The 25,663-nt window shown below is 58.5% G+C and overlaps 2 protein-coding genes across 10 annotated transcripts in view; one reads left to right on the forward strand and one right to left on the reverse strand.

Annotated features, from left to right (window-relative positions):
• The first annotated feature begins 574 nt into the window (after positions 1 to 574).
• Positions 575 to 24,751, forward strand: MYH7B (myosin heavy chain 7B). 4 transcript variants are annotated; one of them, XM_017944869.3, is made up of 41 exons: positions 575 to 705; positions 1,975 to 2,081; positions 2,231 to 2,374; positions 3,170 to 3,326; positions 3,628 to 3,655; positions 5,037 to 5,133; positions 7,266 to 7,289; positions 7,427 to 7,519; positions 7,638 to 7,701; positions 8,671 to 8,769; positions 9,461 to 9,564; positions 9,719 to 9,857; positions 10,130 to 10,248; positions 10,338 to 10,487; positions 10,654 to 10,824; positions 12,270 to 12,449; positions 12,544 to 12,676; positions 12,764 to 12,840; positions 13,272 to 13,359; positions 13,539 to 13,656; positions 15,348 to 15,471; positions 15,580 to 15,716; positions 16,380 to 16,635; positions 17,589 to 17,831; positions 18,595 to 18,771; positions 18,862 to 19,007; positions 19,374 to 19,464; positions 19,542 to 19,931; positions 20,616 to 20,742; positions 20,832 to 20,950; positions 21,040 to 21,236; positions 21,379 to 21,728; positions 21,894 to 22,018; positions 22,114 to 22,229; positions 22,622 to 23,018; positions 23,093 to 23,218; positions 23,310 to 23,480; positions 23,567 to 23,671; positions 23,753 to 23,848; positions 24,271 to 24,408; positions 24,482 to 24,751. In XM_017944869.3, exons 1-41 carry the CDS (start codon positions 615 to 617, stop codon positions 24,509 to 24,511), a joined length of 5,844 nt encoding a protein of 1,947 aa, XP_017800358.1. In that variant the 5' UTR covers positions 575 to 614; the 3' UTR covers positions 24,512 to 24,751. The 4 variants fall into 4 exon arrangements, with proteins under 4 accessions (XP_017800358.1, XP_021776797.1, XP_031512545.1 ...); XM_021921105.2 differs by lacking the exons at positions 575 to 705; positions 1,975 to 2,081; positions 2,231 to 2,374; positions 5,037 to 5,133 and having other exon boundaries at positions 3,264 to 3,326; XM_031656685.1 differs by lacking the exons at positions 575 to 705; positions 1,975 to 2,081; positions 2,231 to 2,374; ... (1 more) ...; positions 3,628 to 3,655; positions 5,037 to 5,133 and adding an exon at positions 6,836 to 7,039.
• Positions 24,727 to 25,663, reverse strand: part of TRPC4AP (transient receptor potential cation channel subfamily C member 4 associated protein) — an 88,588-nt gene continuing 87,651 nt past the window's right edge. For 4 of the 6 annotated variants that reach the window (XM_031656690.1, XM_031656689.1, XM_031656687.1 and 1 more), the window contains one exon: positions 24,727 to 25,595. In XM_031656690.1, the coding sequence (XP_031512550.1) occupies positions 25,458 to 25,595 (138 nt within the window). In that variant the 3' untranslated portion in view covers positions 24,727 to 25,457. The remainder of the gene's footprint in view (positions 25,596 to 25,663) is intronic. The other 2 variants (XM_031656688.1, XM_031656691.1) reach the window with 1 other exon arrangement.

Here is a 25,663-nt window from a genome sequence, read left to right on the forward strand (position 1 = left end):
CTGAACCTCTTACTGCCTTGTCCCTGGCCCTGTCAGTCTCTGCACCCAGCCTTCCTGTCTCTCAGTGGAGTGTCTCTCTCCGCCTTTGTGATCCCCTGACAATGGGAGGTAAAAATAGCCCAGGGGCCGTGCTGGTGGAGATAAAAGGGAATTTGCCTTTTGTGTCCTGTGGCCAGGCTGGGGGGGCTGTGACACGTGGAGATTGCTGACATAGCTCTCCTCCTCTGACCTTGACAGTGGCAATAAAAGGGGTAGCAGAGCTTCCTGCCCTCACCGTGGTGCTGAGGTGGGTGATCAGGACTGGGGTTGGAGCCGAAGGGAGGGCAGGAGGGTGGGTGTGTGGGTGGGTGAGGGTGTCCATGGGTGGCTGTGAGTCTTCCGAATCTGGAGTGGAGGAAGCCCTGGTGTTTGAGGGCGTGCATGTACGCTGGGCACTCACCCAAGGAGGCTGGATTGGGAGCCAGAGGGAGTCTCCTAGTATCTGGTCTTGTGGGTTGGGGGATCATGCCCTAGTTCAGCTCCCTCGTCACTGTCATCTTCCAGTGCCTGCTGCCTTGGGCTGCCTTGAACCTGCAAGGTTTTAGCTCCTCCTCCTTCACCCCAGTGCCACTGCCATGATGGATGTGAGTGAACTTGGGGAGTCTGCTCGCTACCTCCGCCAGGGCTACCAGGAGATGACGAAGGTGCACGCTATCCCATGGGATGGTAAGTGGAGGCAGAGGGGGAGGGGACACAGCCACAGAGATGCCCTTATGGACTCAGACCAGGAATTGGGAGGGGTGGCACCAGCTCAGGGCTGAAGGCGCATTGGGGCCTGACAGCTGGAGCCCTAGACCTTTCCGGCAGAGTCTGGGGCCTGGAAATTAAAACCCCAGGGACACTGTGTATATCACTGTGTGTCTGTGAGCAAGCCTTGGTTTGTTCCCCTGTGAAATGGGATAATAGCACCTACCTTCCGGAGCTGCGGTTTATGAAGACTCGGGCTGGAGCCTGAGCCTCTGAGATGAGATTGATCGGCATGTGTGCAGGCTGCCTCCACATGTCCACAAAACTTGTGCTGGGGTTATTTTTAGTGCTTTCTGCAGAGCCAAAGCCACCCTTTATTAGGGACAGGAATAAAGGCTGTACTATTTATGACCTGGTTTGCTCATAGGACAATACTAACAATAGGCAGTGTGTACCGAGTGCTTATTGTGTGTCAGGTCCAGAGCAGATGACTTTCCATACATCATCTCAACAACCTGGGGAGATGGAGACCAGCGCCAGACCTAGCTTCACAGGGCACCAGGCTCAGAGGGACCTTGTGCTTGATTCAACACTCTGCCGTTGCCATCTTGAAAGTTTTAATAGTTTTCAACAAGGGGACCCACATCGTCATTTTGTACTGGGGTCTGTAGGTTATGTCCTAGATGGTCCTAGATGGTCCTGACCTACGCACTTGGCAGAGCAGGGAACACAAACTCCGGTTTGCAGCCTGTTTCTAACCACCATGAAATCTGGGCTCCTCAAAGTTCTGGCGACAGCTGGCCAGACAGGAGAGCACAGGTTACAGAGTTAGGAGGCCTGGATTTGAGTCTTCAGTGAAATAGGGAAGGCAGGACGCCTCCCCAAGAGTTATATGCCTGATATTGAGGGACCTAAGGAGATCCCCATAACATTTTCCATATGAGGGAACTGGCCCAGAGAAAATCAGGGATTTTCCTGAAGTCAGAGGGCAAACGTGGTGGAAGCAGGGATTGGAACCCAAGCATGTAACCCAGACTCATCCTCTAATAAGGGGATCTCTAGGGACCCTCCCAGCTCCGCCCTTCCTGAGCCTGGGTTTGGAGGGTTCTTCACTGGAACTCCTGTGTCCTGGCAGAGGGGCTTTGGGGAGGGTCACAAGTCTATGGATACCATGGCTTGGGAACTCCAGTTAGAACCCTGGAGGTGCCTCAGCCCCTCTCCGAGTCCAGTGCTCTCTCTGCAACCCAGGGAAGAAGCGAGTCTGGGTGCCTGATGAACAGGACGCCTACGTGGAGGCCGAGGTCAAGTCGGAGGCTACTGGGGGCAGAGTCACCGTGGAGACCAAAGACCAGAAGGTTCCGTTCCCCCTTTCCTGAGATTAGCCTCTCTGTCCCTAGGCCTCCTGGCCAGCAGGATCTGCACTCTGGGTATGTGGGTGGGGGTGACAGGTGAGGTCGGTCCGTTCCTTCCGGTCCCCTCACCTCTGCCACGGTCTGCCTGGTAGGTGCTGATGGTGCGTGAGGCTGAGCTGCAGCCCATGAACCCGCCCCGCTTCGACTTACTGGAGGACATGGCCATGATGACGCACCTGAATGAGGCCTCTGTGCTGCACAACCTGCGCCAGCGCTATGCCCGCTGGATGATCTATGTGAGCCCCAGGCCCAGGCCATGGGCGGGGCGGGGGTTGTGTGTGGGGCGGGGCTGGAGGTGAGGCTCTGGGGGCGGGCCCATAGCGGTGGGGCGGGGCTGTGAGCGATGGGGCGGGTCCATAGCGGTGAGGCGGGGCTGTGAGCGATGAGGCGGGGCTGTGAGCATTGGGGGCGGGGCTGGAGGTTGGGCCTTGGAACCTTAGGGGAGCAGCTGTTCCCCTGCTGCTCCGGGGGACTGGTGGCCGGCGTGTCTAGAAGTCAGCTGCTGGCTGCTGACTATGGAGGCCGTGGGCATGGGCTAGGGCAGGGCTGTGAGCACGAGTCAGGGGCGAGGCCAGGACAGCCACAGAGGGTGTGGTGTGGCAAGTCAAGTGGCTCCTTGAGGAATATCGCAGGGGTCACAGTCTTCTGAAGACTGGGGCCTGGGGATGGGAACTTAGGTTATCCCTCCCAAAACCCTACCAGTAGGCCAGACGTGGTGGCCAATGCCTGTAATCCCAGCACTTTGGGAGGTTGAGGCAGGCGGATCACCTGAGGTCAGGAGTTCGACACCAACCTGGCCAACATGGTGAAACCCCCTCTCTACTAAAAATACAAAAATTAGCCAGGCGTGGTGGTGTGCGCTTGCAGTCCTAGCTACCCTGGGAGGCTGAGGCAGGAGAACTGCTTGAACCCGGGAGGTGGAGGTTGCAGTGAGCTGAGATCATGCCATTGCACTCCAGCCTGGGAGACACAGCAAGACTCCATCTCAAAAACAACTAACAACAAAAACCCTACCTATACTCTCTCCTCAGACCTATTCCGGCCTCTTCTGTGTCACCATCAACCCCTACAAATGGCTCCCAGTCTACACGGCCTCCGTGGTGGCCGCTTACAAAGGAAAGCGCCGCTCGGAGGCCCCGCCCCATATATATGCGGTGGCAGACAACGCCTACAATGACATGCTGCGCAGTAAGGGCCGCCTGGACTCCCCCCAACCCCAGACCCCGACCTTGGTCCCTGGAGGCCTCTGTAAAGGACCCCCTTCCCCCACTGGCACTGCCCCCCTTTTGACGCTGCTGGACATGGTCGCCCAGCCGTTCTGTCCCTCCGCATGGGAGCTGACCTCCACTAGGGACAGCCCCACTCACTCATTCCCATTCCTGGCTCTGGGTAGTGGGGTCTACCCCAGGGCTATGGATACCCAAGGTGTTTGACCTGTGGCTGGCCCGGCACCTTGGCCGACTTCTCTATCCCCTTCCCTTTCCTCCAGACCGCGACAACCAGTCCATGCTGATCACGTGAGTGAGGGGCTCTGGGGGTGGGGTGGGAAATGCTGGCCATCTGGCAGAAAGAGGGCGGTACCACAGTCATTTCCCAGGGTTGAATCCAAAGTGCTTAGGGCAGGGCTTTTACCACCTGGAGCTAGTGTCCCAGCTGAAGCTAAATTAGGCCTGAGCACATTCCCTGCCCGGATTCTGAACAGATGTGTTCTTGATGGTGGATAGGGAGGGCATACCCACAAATGGAGTGACCACCAGCCCCATACCTCCTCTCCCTGGGGCCTGGAGTCTCCTACCTTGATCTTCTGGGGTTCTAATTCTGGCTGAGGGGCAGCAGGAAAATTCCTCTGCCCGTCTTCCTTTTCACCATCTACTTACGTCTGAATCTTACCTCTGATCCTTCTGTTGCCTCTGTGGGAAAACGGTAGAATTCTTCTTACATGCCAGGTTCTTGACCAGTCAGGCCAATATGGACAATGTTCAGTGGGAGTGTGCTTGCATGCATGCAGTTAAGAGCAAGGGCCTTGGCTGGGCACAGTGGCTCAAGCCTGTAATTTCTGCACTTTGGGAGGCTGAGGTGGGTGGATCACTTGAGGTCAGGAGTTCGAGACCAGCCTAGCCAACATGGTGAAACCCCATCTCTACTAAAAATACAAAAAATTAGCCGGGCATGGTGGCTACTGAGTACTGTAATCCCAGCTACTCAGGAGGCTGAGGCAGGAGAATTGCTTGAACCCAGGAGGTGGAGGTTGCAGTGAGCCAAGATTGCGCCACTGCACTCCGGCCTGGGCTCCATCTCAAAAAAAAAGGAAAAAAAAAAAAAAGCAAGTGCCTTTAACCCAGATGGGCCTGGCTGAGTGCAGTAGCTCACGCCTGTAATCCCAGCACTTGGGGAGGCTAAGGCGGGAGGATTGCCTGAGGCCAGGGGTTTGAGACCAGCTGGGCAACATAGCGAGACCCCATCTTTAAAAAAAAAAAATGAAAAGTTAAATTAAAAACCCTACCTACCACAGACAGTTATGACTCAGTGAGTTGATATATGTGCCTGGCACACAGCAGGGACAGCCACAGAACTCCTGACGCCCAGTTCCTTGTTCCTAAAGTGGGGGTGATAATGGAGCCTGCCTTCCAGGGTTTTCTGAGCCGAAACTGAGCCGATGGAGTAACGTGCCTGGCACTGAGTTAGTGCTTAGTGGACGGTGGCATAATCGTGTATTGTCATCTCACAGGGGTGGTCTACACTGGCTTGCTTTGTACACCTCTGAGGGTTGATCCATCCTTGGGGGTTTCAAGTTGGGGGGAAGGAGATGTGGGGGCCTCTGCTTGAGGGATGAGGCATTGGGGGTGGGGGAGAATTAGGCAAGATGGGCACTGGTGACTTATGTTTGTGTCGTCCAAGCGGAGAGTCGGGGGCCGGTAAGACGGTTAACACCAAGCGGGTCATTCAGTACTTTGCCATCGTCGCTGCCCTGGGAGACGGGCCGGGCAAGAAGGCCGTAAGACTTACCCACTCGGGCATGATCCCTGTTGCTTCTCGCTCTTTTTCTTCTTTCTTCCTCTCCTTTTTTTTTTTTTTTTCCTTTTTAAAAACTTTGCTCCCCAGAATCCTGAGCCCTGCCTGAGCCTCCCACCCTGGTGGGGGACTCTGGCCTGAGCAAGGCTTGACCAGAAAGGCTGTGGCCACCTGACACGCCTGCCTTTGCATTTCCATTGATAACACGGAGGGGTGGGACCACATTGCCGTTTCTAAATTTGTGTAATTTTTATCTTCCATTGTGACCTTCATATATTGAAAGAGTTTACTAGATGGGCTGCTTTTACTAAGTGTTGTTGTCTTGGTTTCCCTGACAGTTACCTGCCACTGACATGTTAGACACAGAGGTTGGCTGGCATGGAGGGCACTGGGCGTTCCCAACAGCCGGGGTTGGCAGGGCAATTTTGTGCCTTGTGATTTCTATACAGTTTTTTGGAAATTTCTGAAACAATGGGGCCCAGTTTTTTTGTTTTTGTTTTTAAGGCCTAACATTTCATCCCTAGCCTTGGGGCCAGGTGTTCAGAGCTCTGTGGCTATCCCCAGATGGGCGGCCTTTTCTTTCCAGAAGCCTGAGGCCTCCCTCCCCGCCCAGTCCCTGCTCCTGGTCCTGTTGAGCCTTGCTTTATTCTGGGTGTTTTTCTTTCTTCTTTTTTTCCCCTATGTTTTTTCTTTCTTTCTTTTTTTCTTTCTTTTCTTTCTTTCTTTTTTTTTTTTTGCCTTTTCCTTTTTACCCGTTTGATTGTCTTGATTTTTGATTTTCATTTCAGTTTTGTTTTGTTTTGTTTTTGCTGTTGACTTTTTGGTCCTTTTTCCTCCTTCCCTTTCCTGCCCTGTCTTCCAAACCCTGAAAAAGGTCTCTGGGGATGTAACAGAAAGTTGGGTTGGTCGAGTGACAGGAAGAGATGTCAGGGAGAGGTCAGAGCTGGCAGGGACACAGCTGGAAGGGCAGAGGAGCACCTGGGCAGAAAGGAGCTGGGACAGTGGAGCCCAGCGGAGAGGGTCAGGCAAGGGAGGGGTGGGAGAGGCTGCCCGCAGGAGCCATGGCTGCAGGACCTTAAAAGGTTGATCAACTCCCCTTACCTTGGCCCCAAATTTGGCCAAACGGGCCAGAGAGAGCCCTGCACAAAAGCACTGGATGGGAGTGTATTGGGCGGGGGTCCCACCTCCCCTGCCCGATGTCTCTGTGGGTTATTTTAACCCTTGGGCTCCCTAGAGGTGAATGAATGACCACAAAGTCCCTGGTAGCGTATCTGTTCCCTCCAGAATCCATTCCTTCCCTTCTCTCCCTTTCTTCCGTGGCTCCCAGCATCCGGGGTAGGGAAAAGAAGGAAAGGAAAAGGAAGGGAAGGTGAGGATGAGGCTAGGATGGAGAGAGGGAGGATCTGCTCAATTCAGTTAGTCCCTCTGGGTGCCACACAGGACAGCTGTAGTGTCCGGGAGGCAGGATGCTGGGTACCTGCCCTGCCGCTCCTGACTTGCTGTGTGGCCTTGAGCAGATCCACTCCCTGCTCCAAGCTTAGTTTCCTCATTTCCAAATTAGGGCTAATAATTGGCAGCTGGCAGGGCCATTGTGAGCACTGGTAGGTATACAGACAGACATACAATGAAGACACACCCAATTGCATTACAAAGGAGAGGTGTGTAAGGTCATAGCGGGAGTTTAGGGCAGGAAGGTTCAGACCAGAAAGAGGTCTATTCCAGCTTTGGAGCAGCCAGGAGGCCTTCCTAGAGGAGGGGGCACGTGGACTGGGCTCTGGAGGACCCTATATTTTAGTCGGGAGGCCCCTGGGGCTTGGAGCAGGGCCACTGCGTGGAGACTGGAAAATGAAGGGCGGCCAGAGGCCAGGCTGGGGCAGAGGAGGCTGCAGGTGGAGACTCTGGCTGGGGCCGTGCCACTCCCACTTTCCAGCGTTTTGCCTCCTAACAGCTGGAGGAGGGTCAGGCCAAGGGGCGGAGGGTGGGGGCCACGCATTCGGGTGACTAACGTCCACCCCCGTCCTGCTGCCCGCTGCCTTCCGCTGACACCCCGCCCCATCCTGCCCTGCCCTGCCCCGGAGGCCTCGCCCTCCAATGTTGTCTATCTTCTTCCCCCAGCAATTTCTGGCAACAAAGACTGGGGTGAGTATGGGGCCAAAGTGAACGGGGCAGGCCTGGGGGTGCCCCCTTCCTCTGCACAACAGAGGGGCCACGGGGGACTCTGGCCTCCTGGTGGGTAGGCATCAGAGCTGACGGACCCCTCACCCCCACCACCCCAGGGCACCCTTGAGGATCAAATCATCGAGGCCAACCCTGCCATGGAGGCCTTTGGCAACGCCAAGACCCTGAGGAATGATAACTCCTCCCGCTTTGTGAGTGGCCGAGGTGGGAGGGGCGGTGGGGATGCGGCAGGCCGCCAGCAGCAGGTCGGGTACAGGTGGGGACAGCGCTGGCTGTGCCCCTTGGCTGAGGGCTCCTCTCTGCCCACAGGGCAAGTTTATCCGCATTCACTTTGGTCCCTCTGGGAAGCTGGCATCTGCGGATATTGACAGCTGTGAGTCAGCCCGCTGTGGGTGGTGCAGGGGAAGGAGGCCCCGGGCAGGGCCTGAGCCCGGCCACCGCAACTTGGCCTCCGTCATCACGACTTCTGGGCTCCCGCCTGCTCTAGGCACTTCTCTCTACTCCCTGGCTGCTACCCAGCTCAGGCCACCTCACCCATCACCAGAACATCACTCCAGCCTCTGCCTGGTCTCCAGCCTCCTCTCCTCTACACGGCCATAGTTTTGCTGGTCATATCCTGTTTCTGCTTGAAAGCTTTCTCTAGATCCTGTCACCTGAGGATGGAGACTCATCCTCATTTGGCCAGTCAGGCTCCTGTGACTGCACCCCTAGCCTGTCCCCAGTCTTCTCTCTGGCCACCAAGAGGGCAGACCTGGCCCACGCCCCTCCTGCCCCAGCTGCACAGCTATACTCAGAGTGCCCCATCCTTCCAGGCGCCCCGCTGGGAAGTGCCCCAGTATCACCCAGCTGCACAGACCCCAGGCACCTAGGCCACACTCAAGGGGGCCAGGGACACAGGGGCCCCCACGTTGGCCACTCCCCACGTTGGGCTGCATGGCTAGGTCCTGACAGATGAGCACAGACAGGCAGTGACGGGGATAGGGATAGGCTGTAATTCACACCCTGACCCCTAAACAGACACAGACACACACAGAGGCTTGGCCACACATGCACACACGCTGACACACCAACAGAAACCTGCACACGCAGACACCACACTCACCCCACACACACGAGGACACACACTGACCCATCTGGCCAGAGATACACACAGGTACAGACAACACGGCTCATGTGATGACGCAGGCATAGGAGAGACGCCCTCCCCGCCCACGCTGGCGGGTGCAGACGCAGCCCCCTGCACGCTCCCTGCCCCCCTCTTTCCCTCCGCATCATCCGCTTGGGACGTCCGTCCACTCTGGGGAGGTGTGGGAGATGGCAGGCCGGCGCCCCTTCTCCCCAGATCTCCTGGAGAAGTCACGGGTGATCTTCCAGTTGCCCGGTGAGCGCAGCTACCACGTCTACTACCAGATCCTCTCAGGGAAGAAGCCAGAGCTGCAGGGTGAGGGGCAGTACAATGAAGGGGGTGGGAGTAAGAACCCGGAGGGGCTGCCTGGCGCTTCCTGGCCCCCATCAGGCCAGGCCCTGGTGGTCGTTCCCTCCCTGTCCTGGGGTCTGTGGCCTCTCTTCTTTCTTGGGACTTCTGGTTACTTTCCTGCTAGGGAACAGTCGTCTTAGCTCCAGCAACCTGCCAGCGTGTTATTGCTTCCTCCAGAAACCTAAGCCCTAAACCCCACCTGCTGTCCTGAGACTAGAGAGGTCCCACCCAGTACCCAAGGCAGACTGATGACTGTCTAGGCCCAGCTCTCCTCCCTGGCAAGCCCCTCGAGGGCAGAGTCTGGTCCTCCCTGTGCCCCAGCATCTAGCATGGGATCTGGGCCAGAGTGGGCCATGAGCAACTGTCAAAAGATAAGTGAGACGTGGGGACTGTGGTTCATTCCTCAGAGAGCCAGAAACAAAGAGAAGCCAGGGTCAAAGTGAAGGCCAGGTCAGGGCCCCTCACTCTCAGTGCCCTCAGCCTTGGCGGAGGTGATGATGAGAAACTTAGGCCCCACAGTGGGAGATGAGGTCCTCTGGGAGGGCCCTAGACTCCTGCTGAGCTTGTCCCCCAGGATCCCCTATGCTGTAATTGTTGTGGGGAGAAGAGCCGGTAAGCACCGCCTGATCTGCCTTTCTCTGTCCCACGTCCCCAGACATGCTGCTGCTGTCTATGAACCCCTATGACTACCACTTCTGCAGCCAGGGCGTCATCACGGTGGACAACATGAATGATGGGGAGGAGCTCATCGCCACTGATGTACGGGCTCTGGTGGGAGGGGAGCTGTGTGGGTGCCTGTGGTGGGATTGGAGAGCACTGCCGGTGCCCCTAGCTGCATGAATGGTCCAGGGGCAGTGCCTGGCTGGACCCTGGAAAAGCCCAGACCTCTCTGAACTCTCTCCCCCCACCCCAGCATGCCATGGACATCCTGGGCTTCAGTGTGGATGAGAAGTGTGCCTGCTATAAGATCGTGGGTGCCCTCCTGCACTTTGGCAACATGAAGTTCAAGCAGAAGCAGCGGGAGGAGCAGGCGGAGGCCGATGGCACTGAGAGTGAGGGGCCCTGACCTGGCCTTCACCTTGACCCAGACCTCAAACATCCTGTCCATGATGGTTAACCCCAACTCTTGTCCACAACCTTTAACCTCAGCCTTACCTGGCCCTGCCTCCTCAGCTTCAAACCCTTACCCTCCTGAGGCTTTGTTTGCTAGCCCTGAACTTGACGCCTCTTAACTTCCCTCTCCTAGCCCCAGCCTGAGGCAGTAGAGCCCCTGAGTGCCCATGGTGGTGTCCTCCTCCCTTACCCTACTCGTGTGCCCTGCCAGGTGCTGACAAGGCTGCCTACCTGATGGGGGTCAGCAGTGGGGACCTCCTCAAAGGCCTTTTGCACCCCCGGGTGCGTGTAGGGAATGAGTATGTAACCAAGGGCCAGAGTGTGGAGCAGGTAAGCTGCCTGCAGGCTAAGCCCATGGGGGACAGCCGGGCAGGGTCCCCTCCTTGCCAGGTCCCAGCTCAGCCTCCCTGCACCTCCAGGTGGTGTTTGCTGTAGGGGCTCTGGCCAAGGCCACCTATGACCGGCTGTTCAGGTGGCTGGTGTCTCGGATCAACCAGACCCTGGACACAAAGCTGCCCCGGCAGTTCTTCATCGGGGTTCTGGACATCGCTGGGTTTGAGATCTTTGAGGTGAGGGCAGACCCTCACCTTGGGCTCTGTTCTCTCCAAGGTAGAGGACATGGGCCGGTGTGGGGGCAGAAGCCCTGGCCTTCTGCCTGGAAGTTGGGGGTGAACTCATGCCCCTCCCCGGGCCTCCCTTTCCCCATCTGCTGAGCCAGGCCCCTCCCTCTTGTAGTTCAACAGCTTCGAACAGCTGTGTATCAACTTCACCAATGAGAAACTGCAGCAGTTCTTCAACCAGCACATGTTTGTGCTGGAGCAGGAGGAGTACAAGCGGGAGGGCATCGACTGGGTCTTCATCGACTTCGGCCTCGACCTGCAGCCTTGCATCGACCTCATCGAGAAGGTGGGGGTCGGGGCAAGGTCACTCCGAGGAAGGGAGGGTGTGTGTGGTGAGCAAGCAGGGATGGATGACCATGGCTTGCATGGAAGCCTGTGCAAGTGTGCATGGAAGCATGTGACTGTGCTGCAGTAAGCATACATATGTGAGTGTAATAGTGACAGCGTGTTTATGTGCTTGTGTGTGAAAGGGCACGTGTGTGAATGGGTGTGTTGGAGTTGAGCATGTGAGCAATGCGAATGCATGCATCCCAGTACTGTGGACAACAGCTCCTCCTGGGTGCTCAGAATACTGCAGCTCACAAGGCCCTGTTTGCAGCCACAATTTCACTGGATCCCTAGAACTGCCCTGGGTGCAGAGCAGGGTATGTTTCCTTGTTTTTGTGATTGTGGAATATTACGTATATTTACCCATTGTACAAAGAATGGAAGAAAGAAAATTTGAAAAATTGGCAGGGGAAAAAACGTTTCTCCCCATTCCTACCACAGTCAGTCACATGACACTTAGGTTCATTTCCTCAAAATCCTTTATCCTTTTTTTTTTTTTTTTTTGAGATGGAGTCTCACTCTGTTGCCCAGGCTGGAGTACAATGGCACCATCTCAGCTCACTGCAACCCCCACCTCCAGGGTTTAAGCAATTCTCCTGCCTCAACCTCCCAAGTAGCTGGGATTACAGGCATGTGCCACCATACCTAGCTAATTTTTGTATTTTTAATAGAGACAGGGTTTCGCCATTTTGGCCAGGCTGGTCTCGAACTCCTGACCTCAAGTGATCTACCTGCCTCGGCCTCCCAAAGTGCTTGGAATACAGGCGTGAGCCACCGCTCCCGGCCTATCTATTTTCTTTTATAGACACAGATTTCATTCATATCATACCTTTTCTCTGAAAATGTATTTTGAATGTTGCTGATGGCAAGAGTAGTTCATGCAGTGGATGGGTTTCATGCGATGCATTTCTGCAGTCCCCTACGGCTGGGCATTTAGGTCCTGACAGCTTTTTAAATATTGTATCAGCACTGAAGACATGCATCTTCCCACTCTGCAGGTTAGAAGACTGAGGCTTAGTGATGTCGGAGGGCCCCACAGCTAGTGAGTGAGGAAGCCAAAATGTGACCTTAATGGCTTTTTGGACTTACCCCGTGTTTGTGTGTGAGAGCCATGGCTGTGGCGGGGGTGAGAGTGGGTACAGCGATGGCAGCTTGGGTTTGCCGTTAGAAGTGAAGATGACAACTTGGTGCTGCAGATTTTGCAGGAGGGGTTGGAGCCAAGCCACAAACTTTTCTCTTAGGAGATGGGTTCTTGGAGTGGGTCTGGTGTCTGACCGGGCAGATGGCTGAGGCTGGGGATCTGGGAAGGCTCCCATAAGGGAGGTGGCCTGGGGAACAGGGGTTCAGTCCTTCCAGGATGGACTGGCTTGATGGTGGCTTTTCAAGCTCATTCTCTGTTCCCAGCCACTGGGCATCCTGTCCATCCTGGAGGAGGAATGCATGTTCCCCAAGGCCTCAGATGCCAGCTTCCGGGCCAAGCTCTACGACAACCACGCGGGGAAGTCACCCAATTTCCAGCAGCCTCGGCCTGACAAGAAGCGCAAGTACCAGGCCCACTTCGAGGTGGTCCACTACGCGGGCGTGGTAGGTGCTTGCTGGAGCCCCAGTCCTCAGCCAGGCTCCTCCCTCCCTGCTCCAAGTCCCCCACCTGGGCTCAGCACCTGTCTGGTCTCTCCAGGTGCCTTACAGCATCGTGGGCTGGCTGGAGAAAAACAAGGATCCCCTGAATGAGACAGTGGTCCCCATCTTCCAGAAGTCACAGAATAGGCTCCTGGCGACTCTCTATGAGAACTATGCGGGCTCCTGCTCCAGTGAGTACTGAGGGACAAGATCTCTGCTCTGACAGGGGTCCACAGAGTGACATTCCCTGGAGTGACCAGGCCCCTTGTCTCTATTAGCCGAGCCCCCCAAGTCTGGGGTGAAAGAGAAGCGTAAGAAGGCAGCATCGTTCCAGACGGTGTCCCAGCTGCACAAGGTGAGGCCCCATCTGGGCCCCAGGTAGACCCTCACTCTTGGCAGCCTCCAGCCCTGCCCTTCACCCCCTGCCCTGTCCCCCGTGTCTTGGGCGGGCAGCTGTTAAGACTTGCAGTGATGTTTAACTCCTCTCCACGTGAACATCACAGCAAGTCTGTGCTGCTTCCCGTCCCTACGCTGCCTGGGCAGGGTTTGCGGGGGAAGGGGTGGGAGCCCTGGACTCTGGGAGGGACGGGGATTTGGCAGGGGAGTGAAGACTTCGGTGGTGGTGATGGGAGATGGCGAAGGGTCTCCCATCACCAGAATGAGAGTGAAAGAGCAAGAGTACAGGGCACTTAGGGCCCTGCTCCCGTCTCGGTCCTGACTACTGCGGCATCCAATTCTGGTTCTCTGCCCCCTTTGTGCCTTTCCCTCACTCTTGCCTGCCACCAGGAGAACCTCAACAAGCTGATGACCAACCTGCGGGCCACACAGCCCCACTTCGTCCGCTGCATTGTTCCTAACGAGAACAAAACCCCAGGTAGTCACCCAGGGCTCGCCTGGCTGGGGCTGGGGGGCCGTCGTGGGAAGGTGACAGGGCAGAGGCCAGGAGGCTCAGTACATCTTCCCCCTCACCTCGCAGGGTCTCCACTGCTGCTTTTTCTCTGGGGCCTGCGGGTGTGCCTGTTGGCCTCTGACCTTTTCCCCTCTCATGTCCAGGGGTCATGGATGCCTTCTTGGTGCTACACCAGCTGCGCTGCAATGGGGTCCTGGAGGGGATCCGGATCTGCCGCCAAGGGTTTCCCAACAGGCTGCTCTACACCGACTTCCGGCAGCGGTGGGCGACCCCTTCCCCCGCCCGCTGCTCCAGGTGGAGGCCTGAGGGGCTGGGCAGGACACACACGTCAGAGCCCAACAGACAGATGGTCCCCTGTCTGGAGGGGGAAGCAGGGACTGTGAGGGGCCTGGCCAGGCATCCCAGCAAGAGATGGGGGTGGCTCAGACCTGGCCAGGGACTTGGGGAGAAGTGAACAGGCTTGGGGCGAATACTGGAGGTGGAGCCAACAGGCCTCACTGATGAGCTGGACACGGACTTCTGGATGCAGAAAAGACAAGAGTGATTTCTAGGTTTGGCAGTGAGCAACCTGGGAGCTACCAGTGGTAGATTGACTGAGATACAAAAACGGTTTTTTGATTTGGGGGAGAGGCGAGGGGATACTGGTTTGAGCTCTGTTTTGCATATGTCAGGTTTGAAATGCCTCCAGCAGACACCCTAGAAATGTCATGGGGGAGACTCGAATTACCAGTCTGGAGCTCAGGGCAGCGGGCAGAAAGGAAGCAGATTTGGGAGTTGAATGAGAATCGTGTGGACGAGGCTTCATGTGACACCTGGCACATACTGAGCGCCAGGGCAGTGCTGCTGGCTCCTCCCCGTTCCCTCGATAGGCAACAAGCATCCATCGTTCCTTCTCCCTCCAGAAGTCATGATGTCATCCACACTATCCTTTGTAAACAGAGGTTCATACAGATACCGTACACGCACACACACGCATGGTGCTGTAAGCTTGTTTTTTCATGTAACAGTCTGGCCTGGAGATCGTTCCTCATCCACAGACATATTCCTGTGGTCATCGTCCGTCTTTGATGGCTGCGAAACATCTCACAGTCTGCTGGACTGCATGCTTTGTTTAATGAGTCCCCTCGTGAGGGACCTTTTGTGTTTCTGGTTTTGCCTTCACAGCGTGGCTGGAGCCCACCTGACCCACACAGCCCTGTGCACATGTGCACGTGCATCCGCCTAGAAGTGGGTGGGCTGGGAGCCCTGGCTCCTTAGCATTAGAATTCTCTCCCAAATGTTTCTTTGGTGATAGGGCACAGCATGTCACCTTCTACTAATATTTTTTGCCTTTAAAAAAGTTTTAAAAAATAGTGCATGCCTTCTGTAAAAAGCCTCTTCAAAAACTCACTGAACGCATTTAAAATCCCAAGGTTGTGTTTTTTTTTTTGAGACAGAGTCTCACTCTGTCGCCCAGGCTGGAGTGCAGCGGCGCGATCTTGGCTCACTGCAACCTCTGCCCTCCCAGGTTCAAGCAATTCTGCAATTCTTCTGCCTCAGCCTCCTAAGTAGCTGGGATTCTAGGCGCCCGCCACTATGCCCCAATAATTTTTGTGTTTTTAGTAGAAACGGGGTTTCGCCATGTTGCCCACGCTGGTCTTGAACTCCTGGGCTCAAGCAGTCCACCCGCCTCGGCCTCCCAAAGTGTTGAGATTACAGGCATGAGCCACCACACCCAGCCAGCCCCCCAAGGATTTTAAGTGGAATATCCCTAGTGTCCCCATGTGGTGACACATCCCCAGCCCCCTTGTTCGGCGTGTGCCCTGCTGGAACCTCTGCACCAGCCTCGGAGAGGCCCAGGAATGAGTCCCCTGCTACCCACACCAGCCTCCTCAGTCCCTGACTTCTCCATTCTCAGTGGCCTGTGCCCCACACCCAGCCCTCTCCTTACCAGCTCTGCGCTGCTTTCCCAGGTACCGTATCCTGAACCCCAGTGCCATCCCGGACGACACCTTCATGGACAGCAGGAAGGCCACAGAGAAGCTGCTGGGCTCACTGGACTTGGACCACGCCCAGTACCAGTTTGGCCACACCAAGGTCGGGGCACTGTGGGATCAAGGCTGGCCCTGGCTGTGGCGGTCACACTGGGCAGGGTTCATGCAGATGGTTGGGGGTTAACCTGGCTGTCCCCTTCTCTGCCCCCAGGTGTTCTTCAAGGCTGGGCTTCTAGGCGTCCTGGAAGAGCTCCGTGACCAGCGCCTGGCCAAGGTGCTAACGCTGCTGCAGGCACGGAGCCGTGGCCGCCTCATGCGCCTTGAGTACCAGCGCCTGCTGGGAGGAAGGTGGGTGTGGGAAGGAGGCTGGGGACAGGATGTGGCCCTGCCCCTCAGCTCCCAGACCCACTGGCTCTCCCAGCCCTGACATGCTGTCCTGTAGTCAGATCAGCCCCTATGGCTGCTTGGAGCAAGGTTCTGTTCTGTGTCTCCCCAGCGTCCATTTCCCCACTTCAAAAATTGGGGTAGGGCACTTACTTCTCCATTCCAGGCCATCAGTGCGTGGCTCGGAGGGGCAGCGATGGCACCCAGTGTTTTCCAAGACTCTTGAGTGCCGGGCCCTGGGCAAGATACTTTCTCTGCATTATCCTGGTTGAAGCGCTGATGGTCCTGAGACACAGGCGCTGTGATGGTCTCCACTCAGCAGAGGGGTGCCTGCGTCAGAGAGCCAGTGCCAGCTGGCATGTCAGCCCAGGCCACTGACCCCAGAGCCCCATGGCTTAACAGCCATGGTGTCTTCTGGCACTTGCAGAGGCCACCAGGACATGGGGGCTCATGAGCCTCTTCACTGGAGGCAGGCCTGTGGGCCTGTGGGCCTCCCCTGTAAAGCAGAGGTATTAGGAGCTACTCCATGAGGCTGCTAGGAAGGCAAAACAAGTGAACTGTGCCTAGTGTCACCATTTGTGACGGGCAGCACTGAGCCAGCTTCACAGCTCGGCTGCCCCTCCCTAGGGATGCACTGTTCACCATCCAGTGGAACATCCGTGCCTTCAATGCCGTCAAGAACTGGTCATGGATGAAACTCTTTTTCAAGATGAAGCCACTGCTGCGCTCGGCGCAGGCTGAGGAGGAGCTGGCGGCCCTGCGGGCAGAGCTGCGGGGGTTGCGAGGGGCGCTGGCTGCGGCTGAGGCCAAGCGCCAGGAACTGGAGGAGACGCACGTCAGTGTCACCCAGGAGAAGAATGACCTGGCCCTGCAGTTGCAGGCCGTGAGTCGGGGTTCCCCTTGTGACTGGGCGACCCCGGCCCTGAGTACCCCTGGCTGCTCTGAGGAATACTTCAGCCAGACCCATGGGACTCAGGCCTTACGTCTCCCTGTTCCAGAGGTGCCATGAAATGAGGCCTCCATGTCCCAGCCTCCCCACCCCAAGGCCTCGTCTGGCCATATGTCCTGGCACTCTCCCCTCGTGCCACCTTGGCCTCCCGCTAAAGCAGAGGAACCCTAGCTCCCCAGCTCTCCCCTCCTTGCTATCCCTGAAACCAAACAGACCATGCTGTATTCTCTGGTTAAGGGCCATGGGAACCCAGGTGGCAGATAACAGGGTGATAGCCAGAGGGCATGGATCAAGGGTCTGGAATCTCCCCAGGTCCACAGAGCAAGCTTTCCTGCCTTTGGCACGTGGCATTGTGTATCAGTTGTGTGCCAGGCTCAGGCTAGTGCAGGAGGAACATTGGTGGGAAGACAGAGATGGCCCTGTGGTCACAAAACTCACCTGCTAGTGCAGGAGACTGTGATGCAGCCGGGCAGTAAGGAAATGGGGGGTAAGGATATCTGAGCCCTTCCAGGGAGTGCCTCCAGGAGCCCGTCCGTGGCTGTGCAGGGGCTGCTGCTGCTCACCCTGCCCCTCGGAAGGCCTCAGCCCAACAGTGGGGCAGGGGGCTTTTCTCTCAGAACCCTTGTTGGGCCTCACTCTGGGCTGCCCCCCACAGGTCTAACGTTCCCCTCGTGATGCTCTGGGGTGTCCCTCTCCCTGAGCCCTTGCCCCTCCATGCCCAAGAGCAGGTCAAGGCATTCCTGAGTTCTCAGAGCCCAGCTAAGCATGGGCTTCAAACCTTTGGATGGACAAACAGAAATAGTTTCCTCTCCAGGGCCTGACCCGGTGTCCCTCTGCTGGTTTACCTGGCCCTCCCCTGACCCGGCCCCACTCCGTGTGCCCTCCAGGAGCAGGACAACCTGGCAGATGCCGAGGAGCGCTGCCACTTGCTGATCAAGTCCAAGGTGCAGCTGGAGGGGAAGGTGAAGGAGCTGAGTGAGCGGCTGGAGGATGAGGAGGAGGTGAACGCTGACCTGGCCGCCCGCCGGCGCAAGCTGGAGGACGAGTGCACGGAGCTCAAAAAGGACATTGATGACCTGGAGCTGACACTGGCCAAAGCTGAGAAGGAGAAGCAAGCCACTGAGAACAAGGTGTGGGCCGGGCCAGCTGTGGGGAAGGGCCCAGAGCCAGGGGGCCAGCTTTGGGGCAGGCGGCTGCAGGTCCCACCCCTGCTCTGCTAAGCCTCTGCTTTGTGGCCCTGGGCATGTCACTACCTTTCTTGGTCCTCAGTTTCCTTGTCTGTCAAGTAGGGTTAGCAGCACTACCATTAGGGTAGCTGGTGATGTGGTGTGAGACTGGCCTTTCCTGAGCACACACACCTGGGCCTTGCACACAGTAGGTGTTCAGCACATGCTGGCGATCCTCATCCATCCTGGAGTGCAAGCCCCTTGAGGGCAGGAACTCCATGTCCCCAGCTCTGCATCCTGCAGGTGACTTCTGACCTTGAGCTCTCGTGATGGCCGCTGTGGTTCCCAGTGCTGGAGGAGTGACTCCATTACGCAGGAGGGAAAGTGAGGCGGGGGAGGCAGCTTAGGTTCTCACAGGTGCTCACCGAGGAAGCCAGGACTAGGAGGCAGCTGCCCTGGGCACCTGCTAATACTGCACATGGCTCTGGCATCTGTGGCTCTCTCGCCGGGCCAGGTGTGGTGCTGGGCGCTGCGGGTGCAACCACTCGTGAATCCTCAGTACAGCCCCATGAGGAGGGTCCTTCCCTTAGGCAGAAGCTGTGGAGGCTCGGAGTCAAGTGACTTGCCTGAGTCCCATAGCTGGAAGGGGCACTTGCTCTGACCTAGTGTGGTGGCCGCTCAGAGTGCAGGGAAGGTCGTCCTCATGGTGACGCTGGCCCTGGCACAGGTGAAGAACCTGACAGAAGAGATGGCTGCGCTGGACGAGTCCGTGGCCCGGCTGACCAAGGAGAAGAAGGCATTACAGGAGGCCCACCAGCAGGCCCTGGGTGACCTGCAGGCCGAGGAGGACCGCGTGAGCGCGCTGACCAAGGCCAAGCTCCGGCTGGAGCAGCAGGTGGAGGACGTGAGTCAGGGTCATCCTGAGACTGGCTGGCGGGGCCGGGGTGCTGGCTGGCCTGGGCCATGGCTGACCCCTGCTCTGCCTGCTTTGCAGCTGGAATGCTCCCTGGAGCAGGAGAAGAAACTGCGCATGGACACAGAGCGGGCCAAGCGCAAGCTGGAGGGTGACCTGAAGCTGACGCAGGAGTCGGTGGCTGATGCCACCCAAGACAAGCAGCAGCTGGAGGAGAAACTCAAGAAGTAGTCGGGGCGGTGGGGCGGTGGGGCGGTGGGGCGGTGGGGCGGCCCTCCCGGCCCGGCCAGAGGGGCCTTCTGAGCCTGCACCCAGCCCTTGTTCCCTTCTGGATTCTTGTGGGTCCTGCGGCATTGCAGACGTTAGGGGTGGGGGTCGAGAGATGGGGCACTGGGGTGCAGGGGTAGCGTCTTGCCCTCCCTGGACTGAGGGCCCAGCCAGGGTCCAGGGCTGAGGCCTCAGGGCCCAGTGCAGCAGGTGCATGGGGGTGAGGTCCCTCAGGGCCTGAAGGGGACTTGGGGGCGTTACAGGGGTCCCAGGCAGGTGGGTGGGAGTTAAGGCCTGCACTGGCTCACCCACCCTGCGGCTCCTAGGAAGGACTCCGAGCTGAGCCAGCTGAGCCTGCGGGTGGAAGACGAGCAGCTCCTGGGAGCCCAGCTGCAGAAGAAGATCAAGGAGCTGCAGGTACGTGGGGGTCGGGTGGGTGAGGCCCGGGGTCAGAGGCCCACAGAAGTGACAGCTGCCCCGCGTGCCCACCCCAGGCTCGGGCGGAGGAGCTGGAAGAGGAGCTGGAGGCAGAGCGGGCAGCCCGGGCCCGCGTGGAGAAGCAGCGCGCGGAGGCCGCACGGGAGCTGGAGGAGCTGAGCGAGCGGCTGGAGGAAGCAGGCGGCGCGTCCGCGGGGCAGCGCGAGGGCTCCCGTAAGCGCGAGGCGGAGCTGGGGCGGCTGCGGCGGGAGCTGGAGGAGGCGGCGCTGCGGCACGAGGCCACGGTGGCTGCGCTGCGGCGCAAGCAGGCGGAGGGCGCGGCGGAGCTGGGGGAGCAGGTGGACAGCCTGCAGAGGGTGCGGCAGAAGCTGGAGAAGGAGAAGAGCGAGCTGCGCATGGAGGTGGACGACCTGGCTGCCAATGTGGAGACTCTGACCCGCGCCAAGGTGTCCACGCCTTCCTCACCCTATACCCACCCTGACTTTAAACCAATCCCAACCCCAGCAGCCAATACTGTCCCCATACTCCCTCCACCCGGTACCTGATCCTGAGCCCTGACCCATTCACCTGGCATCCAACCCCCTTTTCTCAGCCTCCTGCCAGTCCTGACCTTAAGCCATGACTCCCAAGCCCTGTTCCCTGACTCCAGGTCATTTTTGACCCAGCATCTACTTCCAGCCTTGGACCCTTGAACCAGCAGTAGTTGTGACCCCAGCCCTTGACTCCTGAACTCTGACTTAATACCTGTCCTGACTTCCTGTTCTGAACCCCAGCACCCTAGCCTTGACCTTTCTGCCACATAATCCTGACAGCTGACCTCTGACCACTGTTGCCAGCTGACTCCACAGCTACCATCCCAACTCTCGCCCTGACCCACCGGCCCTGGGACTGGCCCAGCCCTGTCCATTCTGACATGTGTCTGTTAAGCCCAGCAGTAGAATCTCTTTCCCTAACTTTCAACTTGGGGCTCTGCTCTCCCTTTGATTCCTGGGCCCACATCTAGCTTACCAGTTTCCGATCCCAGATCCCAGTCTCTGACTGGCAGACCCAGATCCTGCCCTCTGATATACAAACTTGTGCTGACATCTAACCCCTGCCCCCTAACCCCTGCCCCCAACCTGGGATCCCAGGCCAGTGCAGAGAAGCTGTGCCGCACCTATGAGGATCAGCTAAGTGAGGCCAAGATCAAGGTGGAGGAGCTGCAGCGGCAGCTGGCGGACGCAAGCATGCAGCGGGGGCGACTACAGACGGAAAGCGGTGAGGCTGGGGCTCACCTGGCCACACCAGGCAGGGCTTTGGTGCAGCCCTCGCCAGCCTGACCTGCCCGCTCGCCTCTTTGCCTGCAGGGGAGCTGAGTCGCCTGCTGGAGGAGAAGGAGTGTCTGATCAGTCAGCTGAGCCGTGGGAAGGCCTTGGCCGCCCAAAGTCTGGAAGAGTTGCGGCGCCAGCTAGAGGAGGAAAGCAAGGTGGGCTGGCACCAGTGACCATGGAGTGGGCAGGTGGGCGCCAGAGCCACTGGGCTGCACCAACGCTGAGGTCACTGGTGTCCCTGCAGGCCAAGAGCGCCTTGGCCCACGCCGTGCAGGCTCTGCGGCATGACTGTGACCTCCTGCGGGAGCAGCACGAGGAGGAGGCTGAGGCCCAGGCTGAGCTGCAGCGGCTGTTGTCTAAGGCCAATGCCGAGGTGGCCCAGTGGAGGAGCAAGTACGAAGCAGATGCCATCCAGAGGACCGAGGAGCTGGAGGAGGCCAAGTGAGTGCTTTGCTGGCCAGGCCCCTGCCATGCAGAGCTTTATGCCTGTGCCTCTGAGCCCCACTGAGGGTGGGCGAAGGGAGCTGCTGGGGCTGTCCTCCCTCCCTCCATGGTCCACAACTTGTCTGGCCCCATGGCCTAGAAAAAAGCTGGCACTGCGGCTGCAGGAGGCAGAGGAGGGCGTGGAGGCTGCCAACGCCAAGTGCTCGTCATTGGAGAAGGCCAAGCTACGGCTGCAGACAGAGTCAGAGGATGTAACCCTGGAGCTGGAGCGGGCGACCTCAGCAGCTGCTGCGCTGGACAAGAAGCAGCGGCACTTGGAACGGGCACTGGAGGAACGGCGGCGGCAGGAGGAGGAGATGCAGCGGGAGCTGGAGGCGGCGCAGAGGGAGGCCCGTGGCCTGGGCACTGAGCTCTTCCGGCTGCAGCACAGCCACGAGGAGGCACTTGAGGCCCTGGAGACGCTCAAGCGGGAGAACAAGAACCTGCAGGGTATGACCTGCCACACACCAGGGCCAGGGTGCTGCCCTGGGGTCGGAGCACCTTGGAGTCACAGGGGTGCCCTGGTGGGGCCACCCTGGAATCAGGGGTGAGTGGAGTGACCTGGGTGGGAGTACAAGCCATGGGGGTGGCCCCTCAGCACCCTGTCCACTGCAGAGGAGATCAGCGACCTCACGGACCAGGTGAGTCTCAGTGGGAAGAACATCCAGGAACTGGAGAAAGCCAAGAAGGCGCTGGAAGGCGAGAAGAGTGAGATCCAGGCTGCACTGGAGGAGGCAGAGGTCAGGGGCTGGCCACAGGGGTGGGTGGACACTGACGTGCTGCTCTGCTGGCTGTCCCCCCTTCCCACCCCACCATGCCTGCTCTGTATCCGCAGGGGGCCCTGGAGCTGGAGGAGACCAAGACGCTGCGGATCCAGCTGGAGCTCTCCCAGGTCAAAGCAGAAGTGGACCGGAAGCTGGCAGAGAAAGACGAGGAGTGCGCTAACCTGAGGTGTGTCCATCCTCCTCCCGCTCCCACCTCCCGAGGGCAGAAGGGAAGGGAAGTAGTGTGCACTCTGCTCTCTCTAGTCTGTCCCTCCCATGGGACTTTCTGAGGTCCGGGTTGCTGTTTCCATTCTAGAGGTGAACCTTGGAGATGCTGAAGGACTTGCCCAAGGTCACACAGTGGGGGTGGAGCCAGAGTCAGTCCACCTGTCTGCCTGGGCCTCACTCTTCTTCACGAACTTACTCTGATGGGCCACAGGCAGTCACAAGAGACTTTAAACTGGGGAGGGGTGACTCAGTTGTTCTCAAAATGGGTTCTTGTCTCCAACGGTCCTTGGGCATTTGTAAGGACAGATATGCCCTTACGGGACCTCCTTTCATGCCACCCTCCTCCCATAGGCGCAACCACCAGCGAGCTGTGGAGTCCCTGCAGGCCTCCCTGGATGCAGAGACACGGGCCCGCAATGAGGCGCTGCGGCTTAAGAAGAAGATGGAGGGTGACCTCAATGACCTGGAGCTGCAGCTGGGCCATGCCACCCGCCAGGCCACGGAGGCCCAGGCTGCCACGCGGCTGATGCAGGCACAGCTCAAGGAGGAGCAGGCAGGGCGGGACGAGGAGCAGCGGCTGGCAGCTGAGCTCCGCGAGCAAGCACAGGCTCTGGAGCGCCGGGCTGCGCTGCTGGCCGCGGAACTGGAGGAGCTGCGGGCTGCCCTGGAGCAGGGCGAGCGCAGCCGGCGGCTGGCAGAGCAGGAGCTGTTGGAGGCCACTGAGCGCCTCAACCTCCTGCATTCGCAGGTGGGGACAGGAGTCCCTGGGGACAGAGCAGGTGCAGGCCTGTTGGCTGGCTCTGAGACTCTGCTTCCCCTCAGAACACAGGCCTCCTGAACCAAAAGAAGAAGCTGGAGGCAGACTTGGCCCAGCTGAGCGGGGAGGTGGAGGAGGCTGCACAGGAGAGGCGGGAGGCTGAGGAGAAGGCCAAAAAGGCCATCACTGATGTGAGGCTGGGCAAGGGCTGTGGGAAGCCTGGGACAATGCAGAGGGACTTCCCTGAGGCGGGGCACCTGACCAGCCCCTTCTCCCCCAAAGGCAGCCATGATGGCCGAGGAGCTGAAGAAGGAGCAGGACACAAGCGCACACCTGGAGCGGATGAAGAAGACACTGGAGCAGACGGTGCGCGAGCTCCAGGCCCGCCTTGAGGAGGCGGAACAGGCCGCCCTCCGTGGCGGGAAGAAGCAGGTGCAGAAGCTGGAGGCCAAGGTGTGTGCGGCGCCTCTAGTCCTTGGCCCAGGCAGGGTGGGTGACCCAGGGGTGGGCTGGGCAACAGGCGGTACCCCTGCCTGCAGGTACGGGAGCTGGAGGCCGAGCTTGACGCAGAGCAGAAGAAGCACGCCGAGGCCCTTAAGGGCGTGCGTAAGCATGAGCGCCGCGTCAAGGAGCTCGCATACCAGGTGGGTAACCGGGTCTCCCCGGGGAGTGGCCCTGGAGCTGGCCCAGCCCAAGCAAGCCCTGAGTCCCCCTTGCCTGCCCAGGCCGAGGAGGACAGGAAGAACCTGGCTCGCATGCAGGACCTGGTGGACAAGCTGCAGAGCAAGGTCAAGAGCTACAAGCGCCAGTTTGAGGAGGCGGTGAGTGTGCTGGGGCCTGGATACCTGGACCCGGCACCCCAGCTCTGCCCCAGGGTTTGTGGCCAGGTGAGGCATCAGCAGCAGCTCCACCCTCCCGGCTCAGTGACCCAGAAGGAAGAGAGAAGCTTCTAACATCTCTGGGGAGATAGACCTAGCTCTGTCTCACAGAACAGACCCCACGTGCTTTCCCCTGGCCAAGGCTGGAGTTGCCTCTGAGGGGCGGGGCAGGCACAGAGGTACATCATGAAGTTGGTACGTCTCAACTTCCTTATTCCCACTGTGGTATTAGTGAGGATAGACAATGGCAGTAGGAACAAAGTTGAGGACCAGGAGGAGCCAGCTGCTTTACTGGGGATGGGGCAGGGACCAGAGTAAGCATCTCAGTCACCGAAGAGGAACCAAGGCCGTGTGTGTGCCCCCAGGAGCAGCAGGCCAACACCAACCTGGCCAAGTATCGCAAGGCCCAGCACGAGCTGGATGACGCGGAGGAGCGGGCAGACATGGCGGAAACCCAGGCCAACAAGCTGCGGGCACGGACCCGGGATGCCCTGGGTCCCAAGGTGAGGCGTGGTGGGGGCATTGTTCTCTGTACAGGGGGAGTGTGGGGGATGACAGGTAGTACTGCTCATTCAGCTATCCCTTTCTCCTCAGCACAAGGAGTGAAGGCCCGAGCCGCTGGGCTCTCAAGAGGAATGTCTGCTGTTGTGCCTCTGGCTGAGACCACCTGCCCCAATCCTGCCATCTCTGCATCCCCCATGCTGCCTTCAGCCTTCCCCGGGCCCTGAATAAACACCACAGCCAGTTTCCTTCTCACATTCTTTGGGGTTCAGGAGAGGAAAACACAGCCCTAGGGACAAAAGCCAGGTCCACAGCAATCATTTAAAATAAAGTTATTTAATAGTCTCCATTTAATTGGTTTATTTGCTGTTAATAAATTGGCAACACAAGGAAGGGGCCCGTGTCCAGGCTCAGGCAGGAGCGGCTGCCCCGGGCAGAGGCAGGCACAGCTGCCCCGTGCCACAAGGGATGGAGGGAAAGCTCCCCCCCGCACCTTCTGGGAGAACCCCCTGGGATGAACACAGCGGCCAATGAGCAAACAGAACCAGAGGAGCTAAAGGAAAATGAGGCAGAGGGGCAGGCTTGGGGGAAGGCAGCATTCTCTGGTACCCACCACCCCTGCCCAGGGCTCAGAAGCCTTTGCCTGGGTCCAAAGGCCAGGGACAAGGGAGGCTTGGCTCACAGATGGGGGGGTCACCCATGTCTTCCTCCCTACCCCGGGACTGATGGCCAAGAAGCCGGCAGGAGCTCACACAGAGCTAATGCTAAAAGTCCTCTTACCTCTGGGTGGGCCTGGGCCCCAGGGTTCTGAAGTTGAAAGGGGGGCATGGTACCCTGTCCTCATTATGGGGACTGAGGCTCTCCAATGACCTAGGGCCCTCAGACCCAGGGGGACCAAGGGCTTCTAGGACTTCCCTCCCACCAAGCCTGCATCCAAAGACCTGGGGCAGGCAGAGAGCAGCAGGGAGAAACGGGAACAGGGCAGGGCGTGTGGCATCATACCCACGCTCACCCACACTGGCCCAGCAGCCTCCCGAGGCCTGGCCCAAGGTCACTCCTCAGTGAAGTCCCTGTCTATGTCCATGTAGGGCTCCTCAATGTAGCTAACGAGGGCAGAGGGTGACTGCCGGTCCGGGTTCAACAGGATGGACACTGTCTCCTTCCAGTATGAGAAGCTGATGCAGGAGCTCTGGGCAAAGAGGGAGGGGCTGGGGGGCGCCTGGAGGACCCAGGTCAAGCCCAGCACCGGGACACCCC

Source organism: Papio anubis, chromosome 16, assembly GCF_008728515.1.
Source record: "Papio anubis isolate 15944 chromosome 16, Panubis1.0, whole genome shotgun sequence".
NCBI classification, from domain to species: domain Eukaryota; kingdom Metazoa; phylum Chordata; class Mammalia; order Primates; family Cercopithecidae; genus Papio; species Papio anubis.